General features: G+C 44.2%; 1 protein-coding gene across 1 annotated transcript in view; it reads left to right on the top strand.

Annotated features, from left to right (window-relative positions):
- Positions 1-11,552, top strand: part of LOC128723677 (RNA-binding protein Musashi homolog Rbp6) — a 247,011-nt gene extending 235,459 nt beyond the window's left edge. The window contains exons 9-11 of the mRNA XM_053817439.1: positions 9,128-9,193; positions 9,285-9,526; positions 9,672-11,552. Coding sequence (XP_053673414.1) covers positions 9,128-9,193; positions 9,285-9,526; positions 9,672-9,713 — 350 coding nt within the window. The 3' untranslated portion in view covers positions 9,714-11,552. The remainder of the gene's footprint in view (positions 1-9,127; positions 9,194-9,284; positions 9,527-9,671) is intronic.
- The last annotated feature ends 1,125 nt before the right edge of the window (positions 11,553-12,677 follow it).

Below are 12,677 nucleotides of genomic sequence, written 5' to 3'. Positions count from 1 at the left end.
CTGATGATGTTACACTGAGTGCACCATGCGAAGGACGAATGTTTATTGTTAAATATCTATCGGGTGTAAAGAAACAAGCGAATTCGAAGATTTCAGCAAAATAATTTACGCACAAATAACGGCCAACTGTAAGATGATGGAAAAACAAACGTAGGCAGGAAGTTATATAATTACAAACGCACGAGGCACGCGTACATTAAGCTGGATTTCAAAATAGGCTAAACTGCTTTTAACTAAAAATACCACACGCTATCGCAAAGAATAAACAAAATTAAAAAAAAACAATACGAAATAACTCAATGTATTTCCAGAGAGGGAAACCGAATTCAAATACTCTTAAGCTTGAAATCAAAACGCAAACTTCGTAACAGACCGATCCGAGTATGTTGAGCTGCACGCAAGCAAAAGCACTCGTTGCTAGGAGGAGGCACTAAATATATACCTACGTAACTCCTAACAAACCTAAACAAACCTAAACAAAACATGCACACGATCAAAACTACTCTCAGTATTATATCCAGCAGGAAGAAATGCACACCTACTCACCCACACAAACACAAGATGCCAAAGTTAATAAAGCAACACATTTGTCAATGTTTGAGATCATGGCTTTACAACTAGCAAAAATGCGCCCATAAAGAACCGCGGCGGAATGAAGTTTGCGGGACGTTTGACAGGCTAGCAACAGGTCGGTGGGAAAATCTTCCAAAGCTTAATTTCGAGGAATAATCCTTTGACATACACGCGATAAACAAGCTTCACACACGGCATCGGAACAAAGTTCAGTTCATCGCCACATTTCATTTCCTCTCACAAAACGCCTTTGTTGGGCTTCTTTTAGTTTGCAACATCATCTCAATGGCGTAGTGGTGGCAGGTGTTGGAATTAAATTAAATTTTAGCGATCTCTTCCCCCAAAAGATAAACCACATCGATAGCATCCCGTTGCCCGCTTAGTGCAAGGAATTTCAGGGTGATTTAGCCTCTGTTACGTAAGCGATTTTCATATTTCGGGTGCTTGCCACGGGGTCCGCCCATCGTCTGTCGCCATTTTCCTCCATTACACCACCCTGAATCAAGGCCCGGTACGACGAAGCACTCACTTCTACCGGGCTGGCGGGCGACTTTTACGCCGTTACCGTGCTGGGGTCGCCTGACTGATTACGACATGTGTCGCAAAAATGTCATTAGAGAGCTCGTGCCTGTTCCAGCATTTTCCACCAAGCCACCAAGGCACATCTACAAAGTGTGGCCGGAAGCGGTTGCTTTTCCGGTGGGCATATGCGACCCGACGCTAGTGCCACCACCGATGGCCGCGCCAGTGGTATTTCTCGCATTCGGTGGTGACGTCGTACCCTTGTTCAAACATTGACATTTATCCTCAATCGTCCTAATTACTATCCACCTCTTTATCGCCTTCCATCATTAGGGTTTCACTGTGGCACATTGGAGCCATGGTTAATCCATCCGCCCGGCTCGAAACAAGCAAACGCATTGTGTGCGAAGAATCCGTGTCGGTTAAAGCGACCGGAACCTGAAACTCTACATAGATTACGAGTTTTAAAGCATCGGCAGAAAAACGGGAATACTTCACGTGTGAGGACACGTGAATGCAAAGTTAATCAAACTTCCTTCAAACACAATACTCGGTAGAAACGCAAGAGCCCTATCACACCGTAAGCAAAAACTCCCAAAACGCAAACCCCTTGTCAACACTAATAGGCGAACGAGGGCGGACATATCGGGCGCTGGAGCAGCCACCTTGGGTTGTCCGAGGGACCTTCTTCAGTTTTAACTCTTTTCATTGGCATAGGAAGGAAAATAAAATCGGAAGGGAATAAAAACACACCTTTCTGGTAAGGGATGCGGCATGAATGGACATGAGCATGAAGCTGGCCGGATTCAGCTGTCATACCCAAATTTACGTTGTCCAAGATTACTGTTGACACTTTATTTTTTTGCACGCCAAACCGCTCTCTGGAATTGGGGTTGGTTTTTTTTGCTTACTCTTCTATTCGCTTTTCTGTCCGTTTGTCCGAATCTCACGTGACAAGGGAAATGCCTCGATTATGACGCGTAAGGTGGAGCGAAGGCGCACCCACGGTTGGGAAAATGATTTAGTTTAATCGTAATGCGACGCGCCGTTTCCCGCACGATCCATTGGAATGGAAATTTGATTGCGAAATTCAAACCCCGTCATAAAAATAATCTCGATGCCCGGAGATGCGCCTTTAATTTAATTATATCCAAACCGAAACGCGTACCCAATATTGACAGCTGTGGCAGCCGCAGCAACAACTCCTTTAAGAGCTCAACTCCCTTCAATCGTCGCATCTGCCCCTGCGTCAGTTTCTTTCGGTTAGCAATAATGTAGTCAAACTCCGTGTTACCTAATACCGGTACCGTGTTCCGTGCCGAAGCGTTTCATTACGGGCCCAGCTGCTTATGCCGGCGCACGGAAACTCTTACGTAACGCGAATACGATACGGCATTTGCATTTTTGGACAATCAAGTCTCACCCCCAACCGGCACCTCTGAGGTTGATCGGCAGCCTGCGCGTATTACACGTCGGCATCTTCACAACATCATGTAACCCATTTCACGGCCGTGATCGGTCCCTTGCTCGTTCCTCATGTTTCGTGTGCCGCGCACTTGCTGTGATATTATTTTCGATCGATGTTTACCTTCTGGTGCTGCTGCTTTCGGGACCACCGAAGGAATGAAATATCGAACGTTGCACGAGCACCTAGCAGCAGTTCCGGTTCCCATCCACTTTCCCGACCGGAGGGAGGTTGGTTCTTTTTCCACCAGCCTTTCTGCTCCACGTGTGCACGTTATAAAATAGAAAACCCAGGAACCTTGCACGGATGGGCAAACCCCTAGCTCACGGTCCCCCGTCAGTTGCGTAATTACGTTGAATTTCGATGAAATATTGATGCCACGTCTGAAGTAACGGAGCCCCCTTCGTTCGATAGCTTGGTACGGCGCGTCATCTCGCGCCTTCTTCTGCGCGAACTTTACTCAATACCTTACCAGAGAATGAGCGTGAGGGTGCTGCTTCGTCGATTATTTCATTCTCCCATATTTGTGCGCAAGTTTTTCATTCGCCCATCGCTCCGCAAGAAAGGTGGGAATTCCAACAGATAAATTTCCCGTTACACAAGCGAATGCTGGTGCTCCCTTCTTGCGGCCATGCGAATCGCGATGCTCAATATTTGTGGCCGGGAAAGTTTTTCCACATCACATTTCGTGAGGTGGGGATTCATGGTGGAATCGGATTACGGCACCCGCAAAGGCAACCAGCGGTACCTCCAAGCACCCGTTGAATCACCGGTCGGTGGGAAATTGCCACCAAAGAAATCGATCAACTTCAGCCGCTCTCTTTCACCATCTCTTCCCACGCACTGAGAGGCACCAGGCGCCTCCATCGGTGTGGGACGGAAGTTTATTTTTTCGCCACAACCGGGCACCAGCTCAGCGGGAGATCATTAATATAATGAGCGAAACTGTGCACCCCAACGGGATATCGGTATGATTGAAACCCTGGTTCTGTAAACGATATTGTGCAGCGCAGGAATTGGCTTGATGATGAGGGAAATGCGATCTTTCCCGGATCGCGCCGTGATTACGCCCAGCGATGGCTTGTAGAAAGCCAGCCGAAGGAGCAAAGCTCTCTTGCGCTGATTTGATTCAGTTTCCTACACTAATAGCTTATTCTTCGGTTAACGAATTTGCTTACTCGCCGTGTGTCAAATGATTATTCCGAAAAGGCGTTCGCGCCAATGTCAATTTATGCTCCCACCGAAGCCTTTTGAACCGTCCAACGAATGCGTCGATGCTTCCGAATCTTCTCCCCTTCCATTTTACTGTACTGGTTACGTTTGTCTGTCTGTCATCCTCCATATCCTCTGTGGAACGCAAACGTCACCATCAGAGGGTGTTTGTGACGTTCATAACGGCCACTTCCGCCCGGCTCGGAGAAAGAAACCGTCGCTTTTTACCCATCCGTCAGCTAGCCAAACAACAACGAAGCCGGATGCAGAAGTAACCGCGTAGCACATCGACCAAACGACGACAAGAAACGCGAGTGCATGACGACAAGTCACCAGGCCAGTGATTATTGTTCTGGACCTCAAACATATCTCCAAACCAGAAGGGGAATGCGAACACGCAGACAAAGAAATTCTGGGCCCTCCAACGTTCGGTAACAACAACAAAAACACTGACTGGCTGACTGTCGGACGGGGCAAAAGCCAATCGGAAAAGCGCTTGACCGGAACCGAGACGAAAGGCGGCAACGGCGATGGTCTCTCTATCGAAACGTCCTCATATTGAACAGCTCGTGATAAGCGGGCGCGTGGGAGGACGAGTCCTTTGCACTGCTTGTCAATCGGTTTGAAATATTCGGTGAGCGTGTTGTTTCTCCTTCCCCTGTCGCGTTGCTGTTATTTCGATAAGTTCCATTTCGAGCGCTGCGATTTTTCATTTCCGTTCGTTTCCGGGCATTGGGGGTATTTTTTTTTCTGTGTCTGCCTGTTCACTTGTTTGGAGATGTTAGAATCTATGTATCACGCCCCCTATGATATTTTGAGTGGTATAAATGTTGGGCATCATTTTGCTCGAGTTATGATTAGACGTGCATTCAATGTATGAAGGCGAGCAATCGAGTCACCAGCAAAACCGATACGAAACCAAACGGCTCAACCACGAATCGGGCGAAATGCATTGTAGGCGTGTGTAGCGATCACTAGAAAACGGGCGAATCCGGAGAATATGGTAGCATTGTAAGTGTAAAGCGTGTTTTTCCCGACTGTATTCGTACCCTACATAGGCAAAACATAGAAGCGATCTCTTGTTACACAGTTACGGCCTCTGGCCATCGCTTCAAAATTTATGGATAGCGAAGCGGTGCGTCTAGTGGGAGGTATAGTGCCGTAGTTTATAGAGCGAGGTGTGTGGACGTATTTAGGACGGTGTTTTCATTAGTTTATAGCCGATTTCCACCGCTGCTGGTCAATTTGGCCGTCATCTCATTTCGTAACGTAAAAACAAGGAGCAAATCGAAATTATGTCACCTTTTTCTTATCGATTGCGTACGTTTACGGTGTTACCGAGTGTGTGTGTGTGTGTGTGTGTGTGCCAGTGTGGTGTAAGTTTGGGCTTTGAGATATGCTCCGTTTTATTTATGATAGTATTCGAAAGCAAACAATCACTAGCTATTGTAGGACGTATTTTCATCGGAACATTTCCACTCTCCGTGTGCGTGTGTGTGTGTGTGTTTGTTTGAATTTTCTTCTTTATGAGTGAATTTAGCGCTTCTATTCAATGATATGTAACCAACGGCGCCAGTTATACGTCAAATCATATTTTTTCGGAGCTTCTATCGTTTTCCATTTACAGCGATTATAAAAATATTACTTACCATTAGTTGGTTGTAGAACGACATCCTATAGTCTTCTCTACATTGTTCATACACATAAACACATAAACAACACACACATTATCGTTAATAGAATAGCTTAATCTGTAGCTGTTTTTTTCCATTTACCAGTTGAAAGACGCATAAACTAGTCGGTTTTTTTATTTGATCGTTTAATCTAAGACTTAGAGTGTCTGTTATTGTCTTTTTTTCCTCTTTTTTCTTTCCATTCTTAATTATTAGTCGATACCAGTTAAATCAAGGAAGAAGAAAAAATTACCCCTTACACAACACATTTTGTTGATATGAAAGTTTTCCAAACATTTGAACAGGAAACCGTAGCTCGTGTTGAAAGCAAATGTGTTTTACCGTACGAAAAATAGCGTTCTTTTCAAGTAACATTGGATCACACAAAAGCAGAAAAGGGTTCATTTCGCTGAAGCGTAATGAATCTTTTTCAAACAATAGATTCACACAAAAATAATGAATTCGATCCTATATCATCTGTAGATACTTTTTTTGTAAACAACCGTAACTCAGAATCGTAAATCTCTCCATAGGCCTAGCTGCAGTTAGCAGTAGCCTTATCTTTATCTCGACAATGCCAGCACATGTCGCCTAGCGTAGGGGAGTTTTGTTTCGTTTCTTGTAACTGTTCCCGTTTTCAACAGCGTACAATTAGTCCGTATCTTAACCTATCTTGCAAACTGTAACTAACCTCTTTCACTCCCCCATCAAACTCTCAGCTGCAGCGTGTTGAACTGACGTTGCAGATAAAACAATTACCTATCTCTCGTCTTTACTTCCTTTCTCTTTCTCTCTTTCTCTTTTTGGTGCAACATACTTAGTAGTTAGTGTTTTAGTGCACCATGCGCTTTCAAATGACAAACGTGCCGGATATACTGCGTGTCAAAACAAAACTGAAAATCAACCGATCATCGTTATGGGATGCCAGTTGTGGTCTAGCTAGATTTGCATTTGATAATTTAAACCTGACGGGTTGAAATTTGGCAAGTGGTTAAATTCACACGCCTTTCTCGAACAAAGGCCGCGAACAAACTTCTGTGTTGTGATTTGGCGCCTTGTTCAAGTCAAACGAAAACTCCTAATTTTCACGCGAATATTCCCTCCTTCTTCGAAGCAAGCCAATTTTCGTGTGCAATTTTTAATCGCAACTTGTGGGCACAAATGTCGTCACGACTCCTTGGTGTGAACTTCGTGACTGTTGGCAGTTGGCAGCCTTGACAGTGAATCAATTTTGCACCTTGCCAGTAACGGTCGGTAGTACTTTAGGAGTTGACAGGAAGTTTTTCCTTCCCATCAACCTCATCGCAACCAGTTGCGTGAGTTGTCCTTCTAACCAAGCGATGCTCTTGCCGGTTGACAGGCGAAACGATGAGGCGCGATAGTCCTTTAGTCAATAATTACCCTGCTTTGGAATCCATTTATTTTTTTCAATCGTGCATTTAAACCACCTGACTTCATTGGCATATAATCAAAACAACTATGCCACCTCAATACGATGAGCGGAAGAATTTCCGTGATTAAATGAAAATAACAGCCAACAAACAACTGCCAAGGGACCATGTGAAAATCTTGCAAAGAAACGTGTTTCTGCGAATGCCGTCTGAGTAGGATGATGGCCGGCGACAGCGACTGTTTTCGTCTTTCATCTTTCGATTTGTTTTCCATTTAGTAAATCCGCAGCACGGGCAACTTTTTTCTCTCTCGCCCTTGCTCCAGCCAGTTAATTTATGGCTCATTGCAAAACACAACACAAAATGGCATCCCTAGGGGCGAACCCAACCGACAGAACTAATTTTTCCACGCCACCGTCCCCTAAACGGAGATCGGAGCGAGTGTGATCGTTGCTGCAAATTCAACCGTAGCCAATGAGCAGTAAACGCATTACATTAAGTATATTAAAATAATTTCCTTTTGTCGCAGGCCGCCGCAGGAAGCGATAACGAGCAAGAAAAGAAAGCCATGCGCCACCAGTTTCGTCCATTTCCTCGTCCAAAGTATCATTTCTCTGAGAGCTGAGATTCGCATACGAAAAAAAACGACTCCTATCTCGTTCCCCTACCTTTTTCCCATGCTGCGGCGATGGTTTGGAATGTCGGCATTCGATTGGGCTGCTTCTGAGACTGGCCTCTTTTCTGTTTGCGCCGTTCGCTTCCTGTCCACTGGAGTCGAGGCGACAAAGAGAGCCAACTCATGCACACGGAAAATAAAACAGGAACTTTCTACCGTCGGACGTATGGTGGGGCACGCAAAACGGCCACACAAGATTCGTGTGTACTTGAGTGTAACTAGAAGGTTGTTAGGAGGAAAACGAGGAAAAACTTTACCGGCGCCAGGAGTCTGTTTTTATTTGCCGATATCCAAAGTATGACTTTTCTCCTTCCCTTGGCTGCCGGTGACTATTTCTCAGCCTCCCGTTGCTGCTAGCATTTTCGACGCCACGTTTTCCAATCACTTGGGGGATGTTTTCGCAAACATAAATACGTACACACTTTTGCGCCGCCTTTTATTTTTCTTGACGATGAAGAAAAGCGAGAAGCAGAAGATGAAAACAAAGCGCAACCTGCTCCAGTGGTGAGCGAATAGGCGAGTGAGCTCAATTTTTCCATCGTTCTACGCAAAGTTTATTTTTTATGGTGCCTCATTCCGATGAGGGGGAAGGATCCGTATTTCCGACTCGTTTCTGACGTAGCCGGGGGATGTCAAATTGCCTTGCTATTGGAAAGCGATTGCGAACCGGGGCTGCTACGGAAAAACAAATGTGAAACTAATTGTTGGGCACGGAATGATAATCATTACGCAACGCCCGAAGACAGCTATACGCCATGAGATAGCTTTTTCCCGCACATATCTGCAGCACAACTGGCCCCTTATGATGCACTGAGAGAAAACGAGAGATCCAGAGAAAGAGAGAGAGAGAGAGAGAGAGAGAGAGAATTCTGTCTGTAAATATATATATATATATATATATATATATATATATATATATATATACGTTTATTGACCCATAAAGTTCAGATTACCGTAGGTTTTGATAGTGCGCTCGCTCGGTTCACGAGAGCGGATTTTGTTTTGTTTAGTTTCAGCTTACGAGCGGTTTATTCGATTATAGCTAGTTTTCTTTTAGTAACGTTCGCGTTTTTGACGACCAATTTAGCTGCAACTCTGGCTCGGGCGGGTGTGCGTGCTCCACCGGAATGCAGGGAAAGTCGAGAAAAAGCAGTGTGGTGTGAAGAGCTAAGGGCCTCTAAAAGGCACAAGAAACATATCCTTTTCCAAACGGTAAAACAACGCGACAAACAGCCATAGAACTGTTTACGTTAAACTCATTTGCTTCTACACAGGGAGAGTGTATAACACACACGAATTATCAAACACACTCAGCCGGGGGTGTCCTGTCAAACGTTTGGGAAACAATATACACTTAAAAACTGTTTAAAACCACTACAATCTACAATAAAATAGAAAAAGCCGCAGTGGCGTTTCCATTGTAATCGAACGGAACACTCTCGATCGCGTCTTTCTAGAACTTTTGCCTCATTTTATCCTATTTTTAACTATCGTTGTTTAGCTTCAAAAAGAATAAAATGCCCCTCTTTGCAATGCTGTTATATAGATCTCACTAATGTTTGCGCGTTGTGTTTCGCTCTTCTTTTCTCTTTTTTCATCCCCAAAACCTCTTCAGTGGACATCACCAACGGACAGTTGACACCAAACAACAACACACCATTGCTGACGCAGGCTCTGTCGGGTAAGTTTTCTTCGCTCTTCCTCCTTTTCCGCCGCTTAACTAACTCACACAAATGTGTCCCCTTGTTTGCTTCCAATTTGCCACGAAACAGTGATGAACAATTATCAGGCTGCTGCTGCCGCCGCCGCGCAAGGATTCGGTCCGCCGGCATCGCCCCACACCACAACCACCCGGACCGCCGCTGGCTTCCCGAACGCCAACTCGCCCGGACCGACGATCGACATGTACAGCTCGAGCGCGGCGGATAGCGTCGGTTATGTTCAAGCCACCAGCCCGCAGCCATCCGGATTCCCAGCGATCGCCGTCAGTCGTGCCCCGCTAAATTACAGCCCAGTAAGTGTACTGTGTGTTAAGCATTTTTCAAGACAACCATTATGCCAACATCAATTGATTTCAACTTTTCCTCCCCTCCTCTCTCTCTCTCTCTCTCTCTCTCTCTCTTTCTCTTTCTCTCTCTTTTTCTTTGACACTCTATCAGGGCCAGCTAATTCCAGCGGCATTCACCAACGGCTACCATTGAAATACACTAAGCAATATTTGATCACCATCGCTAGTACTTTGGACAGGGGTATGAACACGGTTAGCTTGTAACAAACACATTGCCATGCGACGGGAATCGAAAGGGGCCAGGAAAGGAATGTGAAGTAAATAATACGAAGGATTGGTAAACCTCCATAATCACCATTATTAAGAGCAGCAGCTCATTCGCTCAACATTCAACTCGATCGAGCTGCGGTATCATCGCACCACCAGTACGTCTACTCTCCATCGACAGCAGCAGCGCAGCAAGCAGAACGGCAGTGATATCTGAGGATCGCATATAAATACTAGAGGTAATGCTAAACATGAAATAATATGATACACTAATCACATTTCGAGCGAACGTATTTGGGAGAAGGAAATTAAAACAAAGCAGAAGAAAGAGAAGTATGAACGATAATCCAAAAAAGAGAAACAAAACCTTATTCCCATCGTGTTTTCGCTTGTAAAAAAAAAATTCTGGGCAGCATAGTAGTGCGTCCCCTTTGACAGCAGGCGTCGTATGCGCGATCGTCATTTCGAAATTTGTAAATGGCACACCTTTTTACCATTTTGGCAAACATTGTCTAAGGCAGCTGGTGAAACAGACGGCTGCCTCAACTGCCGGATTGTCAACTGCGCGCAATCTTCGGGGGTTGGAAGGAAAACTATTCGTTTTCTTTTTTCTCTTTACTCCGTGCATAAAACACTTGAATGTAAAACGTGCATTTTCTTCCACGTTTCAACCCCATCCGGATGGGATAAAGTGTTAGATATTGTTAAAATTTCGTATCATTCTTGCTTGTAAAGCATGCGCTCGTGCATCTGCTCGATGTTGGCTGTTGCTGTACTCCTTCGATGGTGAAACAGTTTCTTATTCCTTCGATCCCCCATTTTTTGAGCGAGCAGGACACTGTCAGTTTTGTTGGTGGCGGATGATTGATATGATGGAAAAGCCACGGCTACAGAAAACCCCTCCCGAAATCAAACGCGTGAAACCTTCCGAGAGAGATCTCGAAGGTGACGATCGCGCGGAACAAGCTAACCGTGTCGGGAGATGGCAAAACAACAAAGTAATGAAGCGAGTTGAGAATTAGAAGGATTCGTTGGCCGCGTAGAGACATGCGTGGCGTACAGATATACACGACTCGATATACTAAAATGGGCAGCGTTACGGAATGCAACAACAAAAAAGAGTAAAAGTGGTAGCAGACACGCAAAAAACATACACACATGCAAATATTTTACGGGGAGAACAGGAGGGAAACTAAACTGCATTGTTTAAACTATGAGCTAAATGAACGATTTGTTTTCAAAACTAATTTGTTATGGATTAGTAATTAATGTTTACTTAAAGTCTTTTTGAATTTGAGCCAATTTAAAAAGCAAATACTTAGCTAAATGAAAAAAAATACAAATAAGAGAGAACGAGCTGTGGTGGAGGCAGAGAAACGAAAAACGAAAGAACCAAAAATCTACTATTCTTTATAAAAACGAATAACAAAAACCAAGCATACATTTAAACTTAACTAGACACACGCAGACTCGAACCTGAATTTTTCTTCATCCTTCATGCAGAAAACAGGATGAATTAGGGCTTAGGTGGACAGCAGAACGTTGGGGTATTCTTTTAAGATGCTCCGGGACCGCACATAGGCGACGGAGGCAGCTCATGAGCCATCGGTGACGTTATTGCACAGGCACTCTACCCAAACTCCCGCTGACAGTAGCAATGTATTGGACGTAAATGCGCCTTGCAGTTTGACGCTACTCGCATTTACCTTCGTCTCCTTCTCCTCCTTCTACATCCTACGCACATATTTAAAACACTGACAGACACACGGACAGGCCCCACAATACACAAACTCTATCAATTATTGAAACAATTATTATGTTTGCTACAAGCATATTAAGAATAAAGTAACTTTTTTTATAACGTAAAACAAATGAAGCTAGTGGTCTTAGGTATATATATATATAAATATATACATATATATATTTATTAAAGACAGATTGCGGCAACAGAAAATGCGCAGATGATTAACAGCGAATACACACTCTCACTCTGGAAAAAAACTGAATGCGGCGAACGCCTTGCAGAGACCCGTGGAGCAATGAAATAATAGTAGTTTAAACACGGATGGTGGAGAAAATTACATTCAACAACACATACACTTAATCACACATACACGCACTGCAAATCTATACATTCGTCCCTAGCCTTGAAGCCACCGGGGCTGAAGGAGACGAGCTATTGCGTTTCGTTGTTTACTTCCTTCTTTTATACAACACGAAGGTAGCGAATGATTAGCCCGCTCGTATCCTTCGTGGAAAAGACGGGAAAATGGAGACAGATATAACTTTAAAATTTGTCGACAGAAGCAGGGGCACCAAAAAACTGAAACAAAACCAAACACACACATACATACACATTAAACAAACTGTAACTTCTTACAAATATGAGATTTTACCACTTTTAATCGTCGCAGTTACTTTTACTGTTTCTTGTACGTTTTGATTCCCGTTTCTTTTTACACGAGCAGACGAAGACCGAGATCGAGAGAGAGGCAAGCGAGAGAGGAAAAATATACAATGATAAGCTAAGCTAGCAAGCTGAAACAAAACTAAACAAAAGATAAAGAAGCAACAAAAAAAATCACATACACACAACAATTTATTATAGTAATTGAATTTTTCCCAAATTCGAAACAAGATTGATGTTTGTATGAAATAGATATGGAGAAAATATTAAGAAAAAACCAAAATGGAAGGTGAAAACGCAATAATTGTTATTAGTACGACGCGTGCGAGCGAGTAAGTGGGCGCGCAGAGCTAAATATGAAAGTGCTAAGCGAAACGCGTGCAGCAAATAGCGCACGCGCAAAGGCCTGACCATACAGGGGGCTCAGATAATTAATTAAATAAATAGCCGACGGCAAATCGGCACGGCCGACAGTTCGGCTAA

The sequence above is a fragment of the Anopheles nili genome, chromosome 3 (assembly GCF_943737925.1).
Source record: "Anopheles nili chromosome 3, idAnoNiliSN_F5_01, whole genome shotgun sequence".
In the NCBI taxonomy this organism is placed as follows: domain Eukaryota; kingdom Metazoa; phylum Arthropoda; class Insecta; order Diptera; family Culicidae; genus Anopheles; species Anopheles nili.
Note: the sequence above shows the minus strand (reverse complement) of the source record. Positions and strands in the feature narration are given on the sequence as shown.